Here is a 22516-nt window from a genome sequence, read left to right on the forward strand (position 1 = left end):
TCCTTTAGAAGATGGTCACCTGCTGGTTTGCAAACATCAAACCAACCACCATCACCTCTGCTTTTCCATATTTTCCTGGAAAAGCCTTTCTCTGTTTTAATTTAACAGCTGCTTGTTGTCTGTGAACAGACAGTTACACCATCTGAAAAGCTAACTGAACTGAAGGTGCTTTGAAATCATCCATGCATGTGTTGTTTCTTTCAGAAGGAGCTGCAGGAGAACAGTTGCAAAATTAATTGTATTCATTACATTTAGGTCTCTCCTTTACTACAATTTACATCTGGAATTCTAAAACAAACCAAAAAAAAAAAAAAAACCACAAAGGAATTGGGTTGGCTTCTCTTATGATGGAAAACTGGTTTCTGAAATAAAAATATGTTTCTACAACAAGCATGGAACTGCATGTTTTACATTAATAATTAGCAGAAGCAAGCACTGGGCAAACGAAGATGAAACATTAGTTCACTTCATGTAGGCAGTAGTTTCTGTTGTCTTCTGGTATGATACGCCTTTGCTTCTGACATCCTCTCTCCAGTAATAGAAAATTCACTGATGAGGTTGTGAAGTTTTGCTTTGGCTGATTCCAGTGTGGTATTGCCAACTGCAAATCATAAATCAAGATACTGGTTTATACATATACCTATATGCATATTTACATTTATAGGTATACATTTGTTGGTCTACATGTATGTATGTGCACACAGAAAATCTTTAATCATTCATTCAAGGTTTCATTCAGATCACATTTTAAAGCTTTTCTCTGACATCATGAGAACTAGAAAGATTTATTTTTCTGCCTTACTCATTTTCTGATGACACTTCACAGCTCAGATCACTAAAAGTGCCCTCCACAAATACTCTCTCATAAATTTTTTTCCATCAGTTTTGCCCTAGATCTTTTCTAACCTGGCTTATGCCCTTTGCATTTCTTTACAAAGACAAAGTCTCAAAAGTCCTCTTGCATATATGACCTTTAATGACCACAACTATTATTCCACCCCAATCTGTCAAATGATGTAAGTCTTATTCAGTCACTGTCCTCTCCCTTTTTTTTGTCCTCATTTCCTAAACCACCTATCAGCACATTTTGTGGGATTTTCTTCTTTATGTGCCTCCCAGCCTCCAGTAGATGTTAACCAGGCCTTTCCCACTGGGTTACTCCGCTAGTCACTCTGTGGTTTATCTCCAGCTAATGTGTACAACTACAGTTCAAACAGCAATTTTCACTCAGATTTTTCACAGCTATGCCTCTTCATTGCAGATTGGCACGCTTTCCTAAACTCTTGGCTTGTGTCTCTATTACCTTCTTATGACTGTTCAGTGGGACTTCACCATCTGCTTCATGCAGTCACAAACGCCTCCTGAGCCCTACACCTGCATGGTCAGATGCCTGAAGATGATGTGATCTGGAAGAAACATGCTTTGAGTCACCTGACTGATGACTCACCTGATGGCTATTTGAACCTGGGAGAGCACATGTTAATAAATTTGTGTGTGAGGGGGGTTCTGGGATGTTTTCAGTGCCTCTGTATTTCTGAGCCTGCTTCTCGCTCTTTTGTATTGCAGCATATGGTGCCTGGGTCAGACAGCACACAAATACTCCAGCCCCAATCCCTGGACCATCTGGATAAAAACTGGTTAATTGACAACCCTAATGTAATTTTAAGCTCAGTAGAGTTAAATAGTGTTGAGTCTTCTCCCAGAAGTATTCTCTACTTTATCTATTACAGTATTTTTTTCCCGTACATAATCATCTTTGACTCAGACCTTTTCCTAGCCCTTTATGTTCAGACTATGTCTAAATCTTCGTGTGGCTTAAACTCCCACCTTCTCAAATCTCAATTACTGCAACATCCTTTCCTTTGGGCTTGGAAAGTATAACCTTGTCTTGGTCATACTTACTGAGAACACTTCTACAAAGATCATTTTCCTTAGTTTGTCATTTTCACCATGTTATTCTTCTCTTTTCATCCCTGTAGTGCTGGCTCAGTCTATTCTAACAATTCTTACCCACATTATTGTACTTTGGAGATCTTGGTAGGCTGTCTTCACTTCACCTTCCATTTCCATTCACTGATGAGATCTAACTGCATCTCCAGTCTTTTGTTCTTTTGTGCATCCTTTTGGCTGCCTTTTATTTCCCATAAACAGCCCAAAAGTTAGCGATAATTTTTCTTCAAAATTCTCCCTAAAACTTTTCTCTACAATACAGTGTCACATGTCTTCATGCTGGCTCTCCTGCCTGTATTCCTCAGTCCTCACTTTACACACTTTGTAAAGCTCTCAGGGCAGGACTGTCTTTTGTGTTGATCTTGATCCTGTAGCACTATGGCAGTGCAAATAATAAATACCAGGAAGAACCTCGTTGCAAGACTGATGACAACAAAGTGCAATTTGGGAGCGTAATCATACCTGATAATAGTATTAACTTGTTTTCCTATTCTGGAGAGTAGGGGGACAAAACTAAGTGGAGGTAGGGAACCACGTCTTTAAATCAAGACAGTAGATCAGGTTAAAGATGATTTATATCCATCTACTTCACAACAATTTTTGCTTAGCTATAGTTGCTGTTGTGACAGATAGCCTGGGAAAGACAATGTATGTTAAACATCACACATACATAGGGGGAGGGTGTATGTTCACATGCATACTTTTTTTCCCCTTTATGAGTTAGATATTAGAAAAGATATGGTGTATCAGTGATTCTTTTACTTTTGTAGCACTGTGCCACTTACACCCTTAGTTTCCTGTTATTGTCCTTTGTTTGCTACCTTGATGTTTATTTTTGTCTCTGCTAAATAAAGACTGCCAGATTTAATTCTCAAAGCTGTACTTCAAGACCTCTTTAACCTATTTCTATCTAGCTTTTCCCTCAATTAGCCTAATCATTTCTTTATCAAGTAACATGTTACCAAATAAAGCACCTTTAGCGTCCTAAAAAAAAACAACTGCCCCTTGCTGCTTAACTCACAATAGCATTAAGGTGAGTTATATAAGAGGCCAGTTGTATTTCTGGATCCTGCAACTCCCAAGGGCTGGAAATAGCAATTATATTTTGGGAACCATTTTCAGAAACACTGACTGAATGTACATACTTGTTATTGTGAAATCAGGCAGATGCTGGCTTTCATGCACAGTGCTGCTGTCTCCCAAACCTGGCACATGGCAACAGAAGCCATATACGTACATGCATATATATATATACATATACATACATATACATACATACATCTGCTGCAACTAGCAGACAGATACCTCCTATTAGATGCTTATTCTTTATCTTCAAAGACAGAGAAAATTGACATCAAGTACTTGGTGATTCTATATTTAGGTAGAAAAAAAAAATATATCTGGTTTCTCCATGCAGATATTAGAAGTATTTGGTATGTTTTATTTGAGAAAAAGCTGCATTTCACGGGAAAGCAAACTCCTCCTCATGTGTGTCATTCTCAATCTGCATAGTAAATAGGTTTTAAGAGAACTGGAATGAATTTGGATGAAAAGAACCAAACAAACAGAAGTTAGTAATATGCACTGAATTACCAGAACTGTTAGTGGAATTAATTTTAGCAGCATCAGAACAATGCCCCAAATTAAGAGAAAAAGAAGAAAATCCTCTTACATTAAATAGCACACAAAGGAATAAGCTTCCAGTGCACTTAAATGTAAATTGCACCAGAAAGTTACCTGTTAAATGTGTAAATGTAGCTCATAAAACTGAAGTACCTCATAGACTAATACCTGTTAAGTGCTTTGCCTTTGCTCCGAAGTTCTCTGAAGGGTTGAGTGTTCATTCAAATCCCAGAAGAACTGGAGTCATACAGGGCAGCTAAGACTGCAGCAGTGAAGTGGTTAAAGTTAACACATATTGTAAAAGCTTAGCAGCTTGGCATCAGTTTTATCAGTGTAAAAAAAACCTGTTTAAGGTGGACCCCCCAACGGCTTCTTATTGTCAAGGTCCACACATGTACAATTTAAACTAAAATAATGTCTGAATAACTTAAATTTCAGCTTGTAAGAGTTATTCTGGAAACCTGTATCTATTTAGATCAGAACGTGTTCTTGCTTGATTTCTGTGGTAGTATTCGCTGTCATATTGCAAACAGAAGTGACTGCTGATGAAGTTACAGCAATCAATGAGTTGGCAAGCTGTTTCAGGCACCACTACCCACCAGGGCTTTACTGATTTCTCTCTGTAAAGCCCAGTTGATCCATTAATTCAGAAGAAATTCCACACTCTCAGGTGTTGGTGATAAACTTCAGGCTGGATTCAAGCCTGTGTCCACAGAGACTGCCAGCGTGTAGATGGAGGAATGGAGACTATTTCTCTTGTGCTTTTCAAGCCTCATGCTTTATTGATTTTGGCTTAATTCAACTTTCCCATGACTATGTTTTGTAGGGAAAATAGATTTAATCTTGTTATGCCAAAGTGTTATTCTTTATAATAAAAAAGAACACCCACCACCATAGTCAGTTTGCCTAAGTATGTCATGGTGGGCAGAAGAGAAACTGTGTTTCAGATACAATTTTCTTTCCTATTGTTAGAGAAAATTGCCATTTATTGGCAGGATTAAAAACAGCTGGCATTCATGGTGTTAGCAGGAACCTCCATTGCAGCAGTCAATGGAAGTTTTTCTCTTAACTCCCATGGGACCAAGGGTCATTCCTGTGGGACTGAAAAAGCCACACTGCTGTGGATCAGCTAGCCTGGCTCATCTTTGCACTCTGGTGAGTAGGAGAAAATTGTTTTATTACAAACCAGAGTTGCTTTGGTTGATCTAATGAGCGAAACAAAACCTCTCAGCTCTGCAAAACCACTGAGACAAGAGGGGTCTTTGGAAGCCCTGAACATCACATCAGATGCTGGTTTAGGTTTCTTCAGACAATTAGCAAAACTTCAGGCAGCCACCTGAAAGCAATAATGGCTTCTATTGGAGCTAATGCAGTCCCTTCTTCCATGAAGCTTCTTGTGAATAATTCTTGCTGGAAAAATTGTACATGATTTCTTTTCATTTATACTTTAATGCAATTTATTATACAACAGTGACCTCCATTCAGGGTTCAGAAGATCAGCATACTTACAGTAATCTTCACAGCACTTTGTATCTCCAGCTACAGCTTACATTCACAGCATGAAAAGAATAAGAACTTAATGTACCAAATCAGAAAGTCTCTGTGTGGCAGTATTAATCTCAGTGTTGAGTTATTATTTATTAGTAGTATTATGGTAGTGTCTAGAGACTAGGGCCTTATTGTGTTGGGCACTGTATAAAATACACAAATAATGTATTTGCTCTCTAGAATAGCTGACAGTTTACGTTTGAGGCTGTGGACAAGAGGTACCACAGCTGTCGTCACTGCCACAGAGGCAAAATTCCTGTCATGCTTATTGTGGATGCTAACACCAGGAATAAAATTACCCACTGACAGACAATTAAAATCAAAACATTATTCTAGGATCATACCTCAAGGTGCAAGAAGATGAAAAGACCTTCCCTGTCTGATTTCATGCCAGGCTGAGCATGATTGCAGATGGTGTCTTGCTACACTCTTGGGTACTTTAGCCATCCATAAGAAGCTCAAGACCTGTTAGGTATTTGAGTTTCTAAGTCAGTGGGCCATGGAGATGGCTGGAAGATGGAACAATGGGTGAAATGGTGAAGTGGTTACTTATCCCTGTGAGTTAGAGGGTGCTGGAAAAGCATGGGCCTGTGATGGTAGATCTACACATGGCTTACCATGTTAACATTTAGCATAGCAGCTGGAGATGTGGGTGTGTTTTCTGGCTTAAACACTAATAATCATTCCAGAATGCAATGACCTTTTCTTTCCTACCTCTAGTAAATAATGTTTGGCTCCTCTCTGTTGAATGCTGTACTCATATAACAACTCACTTCTAGCCAGTTCTGCGAATGAGTCTGATGCAAGCCTTTCTCTCTGATGCACACCCCCTCACTAGATGATTTTGAACTGTAGGTTACTTGTACTAAATTCAAAATACACTAGAGGTCTCAATATAATTAAGCATCACAGAGCAGGCCAGGGAGAAGGGGGTCATTTTCCAAATACTCACCAGTTCATCTCTTAACAGCCTTAGATGCCAAGCAACCATTCTTCACAGCCAGATATGGCAGTCCATAGGTTATTATCATGGGTATGAAGGACTGTGTGAAGAAAATAAAGGAAATACATTGATGTGTGAAGAGATACAAAAAAACTGCAAACCTCCCCCCAGAAACCCTACCTCAAACCCAAACACAACCCCCAAAAAGAGCAAACCTAAGTTAAACAGTCAGAACAGCTGTAAATGCAATAGGAAATCACTTCCACTCTTCAGGCTAAAGCTAGTCAAGTAATTGCTGAAGCTGAATTGCAAATCCAACAGAAGATACCCTCTTGGAGTATTCATGTAGCTGAACAGCATGAACTCAGTCTCTGAGTAGCTGCAAATAACTACAAATGCACAATTGCCCACACAAATTGTGACACACCAACAAAACACTTAATTTTCCAGGTAGATTCAGAGCGTGGCCTGAAATTCATGAGTGTAAAAACTAATTTCCCTTTTCAACAAGGGATTGGGTTCTCAGTCACTCAAGCAACAAAACTCAGCCTGTTGCAGCCAAGCATTTACAAGCATTTAGTTAATTTTTTTTCTTTGGATATGCAGTCACCTGCTGCAGGCAGTGGGAACTGCTGTTTTTGTCCTGAAAAGGCCAGCTGTAAGCTAATCTGCTTTGCATGGCCTTGCTGCTTGGGGAGGGGGTGCTGCAGGAGGCTGCTATGGTACCAGGAGGCTCTGTGATCTGGTTGACACAGCAAAGCAAAGACATGGGACTAATAAGAATACTTGGCACTTTTACAGCACAAGCTGCTCAAAGCACTTTGTCGGTGTTAAATAATTACCTCTCAAACTATCTGTATGGAAGAGGGACTCTCTCAATTTTATGGGTAGGTAAACTAAGGTGCAAAGCTTGGCTGGAACACTGGCAGCCTCTGGTTTCCAGTGATGAGCACACCGCTGGGCTGGAAAGGTTCCTGAAACCAAGGAGAGGGCTCTGCGGAGCAGCAAAGGAGTATCCCACAACAATCAGCTGTGCAAACCCCCCAGCCACACTCCCAGCTCTCTCCTATCAAAGAGACACCATTATATTTCTGCATGTTCTGGTGTGAGAGCAGGCTCTGGCAGAGGTGACCATACCACAGGATTTGGGGAAAAGACACCCTCATGCACAGAGGATGAGGCTCGAAGTGAAGTCCTTGCCATGAAATCTATCTCCAGCTCATTTTTGAGCCCTCTCTCCCACCCTGCCTCCCTCCATCCTTTTCAGATTCACCCCAGGCAATGTTACATTCACCACTGTCCTGCTTTTGCAACATGGCCAAGGCCAGAGTGGTAAAGTTGCACCCTGTCAGCCAGAGCAGCAACGGTCCACCTGCCTGCACAGGAGGAGCTGTGCTGCACTGGGGCTAAAGTCAGGCTGTTCCTCATCTGAATATGTGTTCATCCTCCCCACCATGAACAGGAAACTCCTGCTTCCTCTGGAGATGGAGCAGAGCTCAGGTCTGTCCCTTTTCTCCTATTCGCTCCCCACAGGTCTTCTGTCCCCTCCTAGCTGTCTGGGCATATGCTCCATTAGCATTAGAAATATACTGCTACATTAGTTCAGCCACAGGACATAGCCAAAAAAAACATAGCAGAGTAAAGGTGTGGAGGTCTGAAGCAGAAGTAGGGTTCCACACACTCTTCAAGTTGCACAGGTGGCAAAACAAAAAGTTTTTGCCAGACTCTTTGAAAGATTGTTGTCAGGAATATTGGCCAATAAAAGAGAACCACTCACATTTCTGCTGTGAGCCCAGCCCCTCTGGCAGGGTAAGGTGCACTGCATCCCAAAGATGGGCACGAGGCATGGTTCTGTCAAGTAAAGCAAAAAGCTTGCACAGAAGACAGGTGAAATTGATGGCTCATCCTCCATTGCCTACCTGCTGGGCTGCATGCTCTTCCCAGATAGAATAAGCCAACTGGCTTTTGAGGTTGGAAAATTAAAACACCTAGGGGCCTGACTCATAGTCTCATTTTGCCCACAACAGGCCATACAGAAACAACCAGCTTATCCTCCCAGAGCTATAAAATGAAGTCCAACCTGGTGCACAGCTACCAAGGGTAATACACAACCCCCTAGCCGAGGGATGTGGCTGCTAGTCCTGCTTAACGACACTTGAAAAGTCCTACTGGTGTCTGCCTGCTTCATTGGGCACTTAAACAGCTTTGGGATTTGAGTCCTGAGCCTTTTGTGCCCCATAGTCCCCTTCTGCTAATGGACATCACCAACTATCCTGAAAGGGCACAGGAAAATATATGTGTTTATTGTGACGTTCAGAGGGCTAATGGGAACTGCAAATATTGTAAGAATCTAATAGGTAAAAGAGAATAATAATTTATGGGCTGAGAAGAGGAAAGGAGCACAGGTCCTGGCCTGCCAGGTAATTCTGTTTCCCCAGCTGCCATACAAAGCCATCGGGACTGACAAGGAGCAGCAGTCTGTAAACTTGAAACAAAGCATGTTTCTGCATCTGGATGGAGTCAAGCACAGCTCTACATTTAGCAAAGGAAAAAAGAGAATTCACCACTTTATAGCTTCAGGCTGGTTTCCCCTCAGGAGAGAAAACAGGCTGGTCTCACCACCTCCTGCCACTGCCCTGAGTCTTGTCTATCCTAGCCCTTCATCAAACACAGCACAGCTTTGGGATATGAAACCAAGTGAGGTCAGCACTGGGGTCCTTTCACTCCTTGAAAAGGGATTAAGACAACAGCAGAACAATTAAAATGACCTCTTTTTTTTTGATACAAGTCCAACTTTGAGCTTAAAAATGGCATTTATTTTTAATTCTCCAACCACATTGTTCAGATCTCAGACATTAAATTGCAGAATCATAAACTTTGATAAGGACAAAAACAATGTGATGCAGAAAACCCAGGAGCTTCTCCCTGGTTTCTGACTCTGACATATTTCAGGCTGGCAGCAGGGTTCAGCCACACAACAAAGGGCCCTTTGGGCTGTGGGGAGAAATCCTTGCTGTAGCTATGGGTTGCTTTAATTGACATACAGTCATGATGCAACCCAGACCACTGTCATGCCAACCTCCAGGAATAAAATAAAATCTGTCTGTTTCTACTTCCTGAGCTCAGGAAAGCAAATAAATCAGGCTCCGTGTCCCCACCATCTGCATGGCTACACAAAGGGTACATAGCCCGACATGAACACACCCAGCACCAGCAGACACAACCCATCTCAGGCAGTGCAAACCCACCTTAGGCAAATGACTGCCTCTGGCAGAGTGAGGATGAAAGCCAAGTCCCAGACCTTCTGCATAATGGGAAATGGATCAAGACATGTATAAACCAGTGCATTTGTTCTGCACAGTGCTACAAAACCATTGGGTGAGCAGGAAGGGAGCAAAGAAAATGGTTGTGATTAACCCTGCTGGTTTCAGCCTGGCTGCTTTAACAAGGTGCCTTTCCCCAGTTTTCTGCAGGATTGTACACAGGAGGCCTCTTGACCAACCAGAGTCCAAAGTTTTCAGTAACTTCTGCAGCTGCTAGCCAATGCTTGTGGTGTAGCTTGCCCAGGAGAGACCCTTATTTGTATTTAAAACACCCAACTCTTTTCCAGTCTCTCTCTCTTTTTTTTTTTTTTTTTTTCCAATTTGCTATATATACAGCAGGGAATAAAAGGTGAAACAGGCATTCATTTGGCATTACGCACCAAAACCTGAGCTCAGCCTGAATAGATGGCTGGGCAGATGTGCCAGAGCCAAGGGCCCTCTCAGGACCTGCCCTTCAGTGCAGACACACAGCAAGAGAAGAGGCAGAGCCAGTGTGGTGGCCAGCTGCTCACCCTCACGCCTTCCCTCGTCCTTGCCTGCCCTGCAGCCAGGTGCCAGCACAGAGTGAGTCCTCTCCTGGGGTCACCCTGCACATCTGCAGCCCCTCTTCTACAGCATGGGGCCATATGGGCAGGACCAGGAGGCAGGTGCCAGCCTCTCACCAGGTGCTTGTTCCTGCTCCCAGGCTGGTGTAAATCAGGGGTTACCCTGCTGCAGGCAGTGGAATAGCTCCTGATTTACAACATCCTACACAAGAGGAGAACTTGACCTTACACTTCAACATGAGTGCAGCTTCCTTTGTTGAAAGCTTCTTAAGAAAGACATGTAATCAATCCTGGAAAGCCACTGAGCTGCAGAGCTCAGGTTCTGCATAAGTCAGGGTTAGGCTTGCCAGAGAAATTGCCTGATCCACACGCCCATGACATCTGTTCCTAGGCACCTTTCTGACAGAAATGAGAGTGGGTTTCTGTTTTGTCTTTGTCATAAGCGAGCTGCTTCAGATGATAAAATCCTCAAGGAGAATTTTTCCATAGTAAGTCTGCCTGACCTATACTACTAACCTTTTGGACAGACAGACTTTTAGTGAGTGCAGGTCTTTGGAAATTCTGGCCTTTATAGGCATTTGAAGTTATTTTAGAATTTGAGAGGGAAAAACCTTACTGTCTTGCCTCTGTTTTCATGGCCATAATTATGAGGGCCGTCTGGTGACGCAACTTGTTTGGGAAATAAATGATAGCTTTCAACAGCGAGTGCTGCCAGACACTTCATGCCTTGTAACTATTTTAGAAATCCAAATTAATGTGGCACTTTCACAGCACCAGATGCTGCTCTTATTTGTGCTTGTGTAAATCCTGTGCTACACCACGGCCTTCGGGACACCTATTCCATGTTTACACTGCGTACAAGGCAGCAGGTCTGGCTCGGGGCGTAAGTCTATGTACACCTTGTGGTGTGATCTGCTGGTCCAGTAAACACAATGGGGCAATCATACAGATTGTATTCCTTCACTAGCAGTAACTATTCACCTTAGTGATACAGACCATGGAGGTGAAGGCAAGATCAGACTTTGGGCATTTTCACACTCTAAGCAGAGAAAAGAGGGGGGAAAAAAGTGGAAGATAGAGTACAGACAAAGATTTTTTTCTCAAAGCAAAACAATTTATTGTGATAGAGGCATTACCTGTTGCTGCCTGACATCAACCAGGATTGCAGTGCTAGTGCTCCAGTTGCTGAAATGTTCTACCATGGTCATCAGACCTTCACCCTGTACATACCTGTGTGTCGTGTTCCAGCCTAAGCTGCTTGCTAACCTCAGGGAGCAGCAGCAGCCCAAGCAGCACACTGGCCATTGCAGTTAGATGCCAACAGCCCAAAGACACGTTCAAGAATCAGCAGTTACAAATACAACCAAAGACAGCAAGATAATAATAATACTTAATCCCATTCTTCCAAGCTTGATATACTCCTGACTCCTCACATCAAGGAGACTATTTCCTCTCGAGATGTGAAGAACTGGCATATGGAGAGGTGAAAAGCTCTATCTGCTCAAAAGCTAGACAAAACCCCACAGTGGAGACAAGTAGGTACACAACACAGGTACAAGATGAACAGTTTTCCATAAATGCTCTGGGAAACAGTTGGCCTTTGGAGATGTCCTCCTCAGCACTTGTAACCCAAATCCCACAGAACTGAGAAGCTGGAAGTGTGCTGACACAAACAAAATCAAGAAGGAAAAGAGGGCATTTGTGTTATTTTTATTAATACCCTAAAGAAGAGCATGTGGGCAGTAGCCTTCTCTGCCATCTGTGACTGCCGTGCTGCTGGCCCAGAGGGGGTCAGGCACTTCTGGCTCCCAGACCTGTGGTCAAACCTGCTGCTCCATAAAGCAACGCAGGCCTGGCCGCAGCCAGAGCTGCTCCCTGGCAGGACACAGCTCACAACAGGAAAGCTGCTGAAACAGTGCCAGTGTGTGGAGCCAAACAAACTCACCTTTGTCCTCGCCACAGACACACTCACAGGCAAAGTAATTTCCCCCCTCTCTGCAGTCTGGAGTCGAGTTGGTGTTTCTGTCTCATTCAGATGCTTGCCATGTTTCAGTCTGTTTTGGGCAATTGTTTGGTGGGGCTGACTTCCTTTGCTGGAAAAACCTGGCCTCTTTCCTCCTCACCCTGCTTTCACACAGGTACCTAATGTTCTCAAGATGCAGCTGGTTAGGTCCTCTTGCACTGTGAGGACCTGCCCCTGCCATCACAAAGCCATGCAGATCTCTGACAAGGATGGTGGTGGTTGTGCTTGGGAGAGGTCTTCTGACCATCTGACCATTAGCAGCATCACCTCTATTTTACTGCTTTAAACCCTGATTGCCCCCTCTCATTTTTGAATTCAGGAGATGTTTTCTGCCATCCAGCTGTGGAGAACATGCTTTTAGAAGGCCCTACTTCAGGGTGGGGACACCCTTGCCAAACCCCTCCTCTGTCATGGATCACTTTGAGGGAGAACCCCTCCCAGGAGTTCTCCTCAGGATTGCTGTGCCCACAGTGTGTACAAGACCACAGGCAGCACCAACACATCTTCTCCACTAGCCCTAGGAAGCTGGGCAGCATCCGGCTCTGTTTAAATGAGGCAATTTTAGCCATGGCAGCTATTTGTGCATTTATTTAAGACTCTTAAAATTTTCCTGTTCCTTCCTACCCCTCCTCCCAGCCTCACCTCCTCCAGGGCACACACCAGCTCTCCCTTCAGACAATTCCTGTGTCAAAAACATGACATGCTGTACCTGCCACTGCCCTTGCAGGTGTCACTGAATGAGTAAGGTGGGCCCCAGCCCTCCTCACCACCTCACACTGGGCACAGCTTCATTTGCTGACAGGCCAACTGATAAAAGCATTTAGAAACAAGAGCTGACACTTGAATAAACACGGTGCTGTGTAAAAAACCCCTATCAAACAAAGATTAATTACATGTTCACCCATGTTACACTGAGAAAGGAGAGTGAGCCTAAGAAATCCCATCTTAAAATGAAAGCCTGTTTCAAATCCTTGTCTGGCCCATTTCTTCTACCAACAGCACGCATGCATTTGTACATGTTATTAGATTGACGATGTAGCATCCTGGACAAATCAAATTAATCCAAATATCTGCAGGTACGAAACATTGTGGCTGAGAAATGAGCACATAAAAGTATATGCAATTTTTCCCCTGGCAGTTTATTATGGTATGAAGGAAAAAAAAACCATTCTGTGCTTGAAGCTGACGATATATTACAAATGTATTGCGAAGTATGACGTGACTATTAAAATATGATTACACAAAGTATGAACATTTTAAGAAGTTTACAGTACAGTGAATCTTTTATAAACAGACTCTTAAATATACATAGGACAATAGTAGCTGACAGAAAAAAACATCCAAAATTAACTATTAATGTTTATAGACTTTTGCCCTGAAAAAAAGTCTCACATTAAAACAGAAATTATGAAAAGCCTTAAAACCAGGAACAGATCACCTGTACACTACAAATATACATGGCAGAGGTGCGCAAACCAGGCTACCTATTTGCTGGAGGGTACAGCTGTCGGGGTGGCTTGGCAGTGCCTGCCCTGTGCCTCCTCCCCAGTGCAACCCAGCGCAGGCAGCGCCATGCCTGCGATGCCCAGACGCACACACAGACACACACGCCGGTCAGCAGCTGAAACATCACAAGCACACGCTCACTGCAGGACAACGGAGGATGCCTTGTCAGCCTCAAATCGACCTACTGGAGTGTATCAAGTTGAGAACATGCCTGGGATCTTGCAAATGGATCTCTGCAGGCAGATCCCTGAACACACTAGGAGTCCTCACGGGACCTACGGACGAGAATGGGGCTGCAAGACTGAGCCACAAGGCAAGCAGCAGCTCCTTTTATGGATTTTATTTTCTTCAATGCCAATTTTCACTCTTTCCTTTTGATCTGGGAGAACAGATGCCACATTTGATTTCTGCTTAGTCTGGCTGCAATGACACCCCTGGTTCATGTGTTAAGTTATGTCAAAAACATAAGTATTTTCTGCTGTAATACACAGTATTACTGAAACTAACGATATTATTTGCATATTTATAACAAGGTATAATGAAATCCCTATAATAAAACCAAAAAGTTATGCTATAGGTTTATTTACAAACAGTCCAGCAAAGAAGTATAAATACTTCTACATTTAAGGTTTAGGAAAACATAATTTACAAAATATTCAAATATATATACAGTCATCTGAAAAACTGCCAATATTAAACTTTGATGCAGGCAAAGAATTGGCTGAGTCTATTCATTCTGCACTGAAGGAGGTGGCGGCTTTCCCGGGTTGTCTGTTCCCTCCCAAAGCCATAGGTATGTTATGTACAATCAGGCCGCTTCCCTCCCAGCTAAACGTGGCTGGAGCTTTGAGCGTGCTGTCCTAAAATGTCATCTATCATTGTCAGATTGTTCAACCACTCTTCGTCGTTGCTGCTGCTGCTGTTCTTCATGAGGGAGTCGAGGAAGTCGGTGTCGCTGCAGTTCGCAGGCATGACGGAGCTGCTGTGCTGGGACACAAAGTCGTACTGCGGCAGCTCGGCGGCACCAGCGCTCATCCTGCTGAAGGCGTCGGGTGGCTGCCCCGTGGAAGGGTAGCTGGGCGGGCCGAGGCTTGAGGCAGGATTAAGCTGGTTAAAACTGGAGACTCCTTGTGGCATTGATTTCATAACATTCATAGCTGGCAACGGTCCTCTGGTTAAATTGTGTCTCAAGTTCTGATTACTCATTGAGCTCAAGCCCTGGCCAGACTGCCCCATGCTCAGTTTTTGCATCTGTCTGACCTGGACGCTGGGAGCGATCTGATTAGGTGGCACTACAGCCTGCTGAGAGAACTGCTGACCTGGTGCAGTGGGTCTTACGTTCTGTTTGGAGAAGAGAGCGTTACCAGAGAACTGCTGCATGCTGGTATCCATTTGGCTTTGATTTGGCATTCTTGGCACAGCAGTCGGTGTCCACATCTGGGCAGATGAGTTGGGGTAGACATTAGGGATTCTTGGCATACTCGGCTGCCTCAGGTGCTGCTGAGTGGCAGAGTGATTTGCTAAGGAACCGGAACTGAAGCCTGACATCGGCATTCCTGGCCGCACAGCAGAGTGGCTGTGCGCTGTTTGGCACCCCGAGTTCATGCCCAGTGAGTTCTGGCTCGGCCGCAGTGGGATGTTAAAGTCAGAATTAGGTGGAAAAATCCCCTGTTGCTTGCCAGTGTTGTGAGGAATCATCACCATCGACCCGCTGCTCTGGCTGGCAGTGGCTGAGGCCATGCCAGAGCCCAAGGTGCTCTGGAGCATGGCTGGGTTAGATGGCAGCATGCGGTGGTTGGGCGGAGGAGCTGGCATCACCTGGCTGCAGTCAGCAGGAATGGGCTGCTGCACAGCTGCATGCAAAAAGACATGTTAGCTGGTGAGCACACATTCACCCTGGAAACATGGCAGAACCTGAAAAGGCTGCTGATCCTTTTTTCTCTTACATTACACGGGCCACTCCTCTGTAACATAACATAGCTACTACTGGAGCAATATGGAAATAGGTGAACCTCATGATATGTGTTAGAAAGTGAAATGTTTTTATTTCAGGGCAGAGAATCATTAAATCCCCTATATTTAATCAGATCCTAGGCCCTGGTTCCTCCAGGCTCTTTCATAGCATGCCATCTCCCTCCTTACCTTGAAACTGATTTATCTGCTGAGCTGCAAACAAACTCCTCTGCTCAGATGTTACTCCCAGCATATTTTGTCTCTGTTTTTCCTGGAAAACAAGGGGCACAAGAGTCAAGTTGCAGTCTCTTCACAAGCTAGAATAGCAACAGACACTTGAAATGTCACTATTGTCACCACTAACCTTTCCTGTGCACCTCACACACCCCCCGCCCCCCCCAGCTCTGATGAGGTTCAGTCCTGACAGTTAATTTCAGACTAGGTCTTAATTGCTCCCATGCCCCTTATGCAAAGGTGTCCTGAAAACAGTCCAGCATTAGGAAGCACATCCTTCAGCAGATGTTGTGCAGTGACCCATGGCCCAGGGTGATCTGGGTGCACATAGAGACCCCCATGTTCACCAGCTTCTGAGTGAGGTGCAGCAGAGCCAGAGGCTGCAGCCTCCGATCTCTCCAGCACCTCCCATGCTAACTATTTGGACATATTCTCTGATATACCAGGTACAAGGACAAAAGATGCCCCAAAGTCTATTAGTGAACAGAATCTGCGGTGGCACTGTAGGCGCATGCTGACAAACAGGAGACTGCTGGTGACCATTAGTCTGTCTGGAGGAAGGCTCTGCTCTTGTGAACCATCACCTTTTGTGTTGGTTGCCACTTCTAACCAGCACCAGAACACAGCAGTAACCACAGGAAGCCAGGGCAGGTGCTCCTTGAGTTAGGCATTGCTGGCTTTCTCCAAGTGACCTGATTTATCTCCACCACCTATTAACCCCACAACCCAGCACCACACTTGCATCCCTGCTGGGGACAGCAGCTGGAACCTGGGGAACTCTGGGGGTTGTGGGAGCTGAGGCTGGCTCCCACTGAGTTAGAGCAGCACAGATAAGCTTGAAGCCAACTGATGACAAGGAGGCAGAGTTGGTTCTGAAAGGGAGTTTTATCAATGAGCAGGACAGTACTTTGTTGAGGGTTTTACTGATCTACTTCTCATCTTGTTTCCCATCCAAAGAAATAAGCCTCCCTAACCCAAATTCTGCAGCACACTCAGAAAGTCAGAGACACATGTTCAGTGCTGCCTCACCCAGCTCGTCTGTATGATTCCCCTGTCTCTGCTCCTCCATACAGTATGTTTTAAGCTTTGTAGAGAGACTTCTGTTGCTACAGTCCAGCCAAATCCAGGACAAACTGGAGTTTAACATCTGCTATGGTAAATCTCCAGGGAAACCACAGAGAAAGGCAACCATGGAGAACATCTCTCCTGGGGCTGACTCATTCTCCAAGCTTCCCTTCTCTGCATCTTCCCTCCCAATTCAGTGGCTGACCAAGCAGTGATACGGAGGTGACTGAATCCTTCCCTCACATATGAGTGGGCAGATCTGCACTCAGACTTGCTGAGCAGCACTTGGCCTTGCCCTCTCGTGCAGGACATCCTAGGCTCAACCACAGTCCTAGTCTGACTCAACCCAGCAATTGCAGGGTCACTCCTTAATGCTTGCTGACCGGTGATTTCCCCATTCCAGTTAGTCCTGTCCTTCCCAGTGAGGTGGACAGTACAACAACCCACAGAGGCACTGAACATTGTACCTGCATCAGCTGTCGTTTCATTATTTGCTGCTTCAGTAAATGGTTCCTCATCGTGTACCCATTCACCGTGGCTGGTGCCGGCACAGAGCCTCCGCTTGGGATGGAGCCCGGCTCCTGAAGTCTGGCAACAATTCCAGGATTTTGATCCTGCCAAGAAACATGAAACAAGAAAATTAATCTCATCAGGGTGATAACAACAGAAGCCCTTATCCTCTCTGCTGTTGCCCTCTCCCCAGTCTTTGGCTGTCCCAAAGACAAAACATCTTGTGGATTCACATGGGCTCGCAAGTCATGGTGAGAACAGTGAGGGATGGGGGACTGGCCTGATTTCTGAGGATCAGCAGAAGAAGTGAGAGAAGTAAAAGTCTAATCCAAAATTATTTGTGACTAGCCCAAGCCCACAGGACTGATTCACTACTGTAACTGGAGTCATATGGCTGCATCGCTGGCAGAAGGGATGTGAGTAAAGGGTCACATTTCCTACCAGCTCCCCAACTGTTACAATGAAAGACATAAGGAAAGAAAAGTTGCATTAGGGTAGGGTTTGGAACCTGAATGTAAAGGAAAGCCTACAGTAAAAGAAAACAGTGACCTAAAGGCAGAAGAGATGAGAAGGTGCCAACAGACCCAGGAAGATGAGAAAGATGTGGGCCTGAAACTGATGTGGTTCTTGCGGGTTCCATGATCAAACAAACAAGGACAGATAGTTGTCAAAGGAGAGGAGAACAAGCTCAACATGAGCCACCAATGTGCACTTGCAGCCCAGAAAGCCAATCACATCCTGGGCTGCATCAAGAATAGCATAGCCAGCAGGTTGAGGGAGATGATTCTTCCCCTCTACTCCGTTCTGGTGAGAGCCCACCTGGAGTACTGCATCCAGTTCTGGAGTCCCTATTACAGGAAGGATCTGGACATGCTGGAATGTGTCCAGAGAAGTACCATGAGGGTGTTTAGGGGGCTGGAGCACCTCTCCTATGAGGACAGACTGAGAGAGCTGGGGCTATTCAGTCTGGAGAAGAGAGGGCTCCGAGGAAACCTTATTGTGGCCTTCCAGTATCTGAAGGGGGCTACAAGAAGGCTGGTGAGGGACATTTTAGGGTGTGAGGTAATAATAGGACTAAGGGGAATGGAACAAAAATAGAAATGGGTAGATTCAAATTGTCTGTTAGGAAGAAGATCTTGACCAGCAAGTTGTATCTTGACCATGAAGACACAACTCAAAGGGGGAAAGAAAAAAAAAACCAACACAAACTGAGGTCTAAATATCTTAGGCTCCGGCAAGTAGTTGGGGAAATAGAAGAGAACAACGAGGGTAGAAGTCAAGGCCTCACTGAGGACAAGAAGGGAAGCAGCGAGGCACAGCAGTACCAGTGTATTCCCCTTTCTCCATTTCACATCCAGCTTCTATATTATTTATGATGTTTTGTTATTATTGGCAGGGAGAAGTATGTATATTATAGCCAGCATCCTTAGCAGGGCCATGCTTCCTTTGTTTTCAGAATGGAAGCCCACATCCTTTGTTTGAGAATCAATGTTATCAGGAGATAAGCAAGAAGAAAATGGTTGTTGCCTTTTGACATCTGACAATTAGAAGCATGCTCAGATGGAAAAAACAGGATGCAAGCCATGTTTCAGAGTGGCCAGAAGAAAGCCTTGGAAAGCATTTGTCAGTAGGCAGACTTCTCAGGCCTGGGGCACCTTTCCACAGCAGCTTCACCGTGAGGAATCACCCAACTCCTTCCAAGATATTCTCTGTAAGAGTGATTACCAAGAAGGTCGCTGAAATTACTCATTTTTATGGTGCCTCCTTTTGTTGTAGCACTTTGGTCTATTATGCAAAAGCACAATTGATGAAATGTAAATGCCTGCTAGATAATTTACTAAAAGACACAAACCTGCAGCTCATCACTGCTCTCATTATCATTCCTATTCATGGGCAGTCTCATAAGACTAGACTTTATTACTGGTGCTTAGCTTCCAATTCTGGTGGACATCTCTCCTCCTCCCCCTTTCCTCCTACCCATTTTACTCTCTTTCTCCCACAGAAAAAGAGGGAGGAGAGGAAAAAAAGTAAATATGATTTACTATTGATGTAAATATGAAAGTTCGTGTCAAGCCAGCACTCTGCCTTCATGTCAGACAGGATTCTGCAACCATAGTTAAGCCTTGAATAATGCAGATTGCCTCTAGGGGAATATTTGAAAGTGGAGGGATTCAGTTTGTGTACTCTGCACATGAAAGACACTGAAATGTTCATACCACCAAAATCCCTGCCATCTATTCAATTTCCTCCAAACTTGTCTTGTTGCGTGCAGAGGGTCTGTGCTTACTGAAGCAAATGAGTTTAGTGCAAGGACAATCATCCTGATGTCTTGCTCAGGGCTATTGCATTAGCAAGTCATAACATTAAAGTCTCTTTTCCTAATCATGTCCACCTCATTCTAATTTCTCCTAAACACCATCAAGAAAATAATGTTGATTTTTCCATATTATTAATGGTAAAGTAGTGTAAATCACCTTACTAATTGCAGCTCTTGTGCTCTGCCAGTGCCACAACTTAATTATATGGGATTTTCTGCAGGCACCCTATAGCAATAATGACAATCAGCAAAGTTCATTTGCAAATACACAGAATGACTTGCTGAGTTTTTCAGAGCAAAGTTGTATAACACTTAATTAGCCAGTAAAGAAACAATCTATAGATACAAATATTGCTTTTGGGGAAATTAGGACAAAATAGCATAGATGAGAAGACAAGGAATTAATGAATTAATTCAAAATCTTTCCTTCTACGGTTTGCATTTAGGTTAAGACAAAAAGGAAAAAAGAAAAAGAAAATAAAGGGAAAAAAAAGTTCTCTCCTTTCACCACTAGTGGGAACTACTGTATTCCCTTACAATGAAAAGTAACCACTTCAACGTCATGACTAAGAATAGCTCTGGTGTAGTCTAAAGGACACTGCTATCTGTACCAAAGGTTAATGAACTTTAAATGTTTTTCCTTTTCATCACTCCCCAAGAAAAATCACTTTCTTTTCCATAGTAAGGCGAAGCTAAACAAGTCAGAATCTTAGTGTGCCTACAGATTGGACTATCCTGCTTTCAAATACAGGAAGGCAGCAAAGAGAGGAAAATTCTATTGTTGAAGCTGGTAATGATGGAAGCAAGTGTCTGCACCCAAGGGTGGTGTGGCTGAGCTACCTGCAAGCTGTACTGGAGGGTACAGATGGTGAAAGGGGATTCTTATTCTTCAGCTTTTAAAATCAATGAGTTTTCATGTAAGTATCATGGGTTTTGCCATTTTTCCCTTGGAAAAACTCCTATGAAACCATCAACTGGGCAGAATCCCTACCCAAATGCAGGCCACACACACTTGGAATTGGAGAGCACATGTTTGAGAGCATGTGTTTCTGTTGCTAGGCAAACTGTCACACAGCAGGTCCAGAGCTCCTGAAGCATTCCCTAGGCTTTCCAATGTGTCAGTTTCTGCTCAAAAAGGCACTGAAGTTCATGGTTTTGACTTAGTATTTTGTGCACTTGTTTCAAGAACAAGGAGAAGAAAATCAGGTTCTGAGTGTGCAGGAACATACACTGTTTATGTCTGTATTCAGGCACTGATCATAGCTGTAAAAGCTGCTGCATGACCCAGTCAAACCAGTGCCTCCCAGCCAGGGCACAATGGAAGGCTGTTCAGGCTGGGCAAATGCATCTGTAGAATACTGCATCCAAATGTAGCAAGTGTGGGTCTGGTCCCACAAAATGTTTCGGCACACATTTGATGGGACAGTGTGCAAAAAGTCCCACCACAACCTACCATGTATATTTATGAATCTACATCCTTTTAAAACCCACTGACGAGCTCCACTCACCCAACCCCATCATCTGATTACATCCAAGATGCACAATTGCAGTAAATAAGCATGGAGATGAATTGTTCTGTGTGAACACAGTTGATAAACTCCAGTCCTCAGCACTTAGTTATACATCCAGTAATCACTTTGTGGCTTCACTTAAGCGAGAATGAAGAAATTTATGGCCCCTAATTCCTCTGAATCCTCATTAACAAACAGTCCAAAAAGAATTTAAAAGCAAGACTTTCTGAGGATCTGAGCTAGAGCTGTAATCACTCTTTGGCAAATATGTAAAAATCCCTCTAATCTTCAATAAAGAGCATTCATTGTTCTTTAGGACTATGTGAAAACACTACACTCATTTATCATTATTAAACTTCCCCATCTGCTCTTACGGTGTAACTCCAAAGAATATAACAAAGAAATGTACATGTTAAATTGTATTGACTCAAGCCCAGAGCTATTGGAGATGTACAATTTATTTCAGTGAGGGCATGAAGGGGACCGCAGGCTGCTAGACAGAGTCATTTGTCCAATGCTGAAAAGACAGTTATCTGCACCAAAATGGCTCTTGGAAAGGCACATTTGCTTCATAAGAAATAAGCTGCCAGGTGAGACCATTCAGCATTATGTTACAGACCCAGACAATAAAACTAAGCCATGAATTTCAATAGTTAACAGATGGACTAATTAGAGACTGAATTCTTTGTGGTTCTAACATACAACCAGGTCACAGCAAGGTTACTGAGAGGGAGTCAGGCAGCTCTGCAAATTTCAGTAGGTATTTGCAGAGTCTGGGAAGAACTGCACTTCCAAACTGAAAGTGGAAGAACAGAAACGAGTCTAATTGAAAATGCATATAGTATCTGCACTTAAAAAGTTTATTCCATTTCAAAGACACTCCTGATTTGAAAAATATTCTTTACACATCCAATGGGACATCCAGCTGAATCCAGTAATTCTAGATCTTAAAACAGACAGATTGTTGAGATAAGCCCCAGCCCACCAGCTTAAAAGGAAAAGACCAAAGGAGATGCGTTGCTCAGGGTAGATATTCACTGTAAGTATGAGAAAGGGACCAACTACTCTTTCCAGTCATTTCTTTTATTATTAGTATTTTTGTAACCAAAGATAACTTAGCCTGAAGTATTTACTGAGGCATGACAGAGTGAAAAAAAAAATCACAGAGAGGAAAAACATGGCTACAGAACTTGACAGGAGCCCGTGCTACTGATCCACCACAATGCCCTGGCCACTCAGCCAAGGACTCTGGGTGGATCCACAGTCATAGCATGGACAGCTATTCTCTAGGGGTGGGGTGAAGTTTCATTAGCTGAGTTTTGTTCTGTATTTTAAGAACATCTGGTGTGTATGGGGAGTTCTGTACTCTGCTGAGGAAATGCAAATAGTGGTTTCAAACTAATGCCTCTGTGTTTCACTGTGCTCCAGCCTGCCTGCCAGTGCATCATCTCCAGCTTGGTAGGTA

The 22516-nt window shown here is 43.8% G+C and overlaps 1 protein-coding gene across 2 annotated transcripts in view; it reads right to left on the reverse strand.

Moving 5' to 3' along the window:
• Window positions 1-13073: 13073 nt before the first annotated feature.
• MAMLD1 (mastermind like domain containing 1) overlaps window positions 13074-22516 on the reverse strand; it is an 85619-nt gene continuing 76176 nt past the window's right edge. For both annotated transcript variants that reach the window (XM_068152190.1, XM_068152191.1), the window contains exons 3-5: window positions 17181-17327; window positions 15604-15685; window positions 13074-15314 (exon numbers count right to left, since the gene is read on the reverse strand). In XM_068152190.1, coding sequence (XP_068008291.1) covers window positions 14290-15314; window positions 15604-15685; window positions 17181-17327 — 1254 coding nt within the window. In that variant the 3' untranslated portion in view covers window positions 13074-14289. The remainder of the gene's footprint in view (window positions 15315-15603; window positions 15686-17180; window positions 17328-22516) is intronic.

The sequence above is a fragment of the Melanerpes formicivorus genome, unplaced genomic scaffold (assembly GCF_026170545.1).
Source record: "Melanerpes formicivorus ecotype bairdi unplaced genomic scaffold, bMelFor1.0.p_v2 SCAF_22, whole genome shotgun sequence".
NCBI classification, from domain to species: Eukaryota; Metazoa; Chordata; class Aves; order Piciformes; family Picidae; genus Melanerpes; species Melanerpes formicivorus.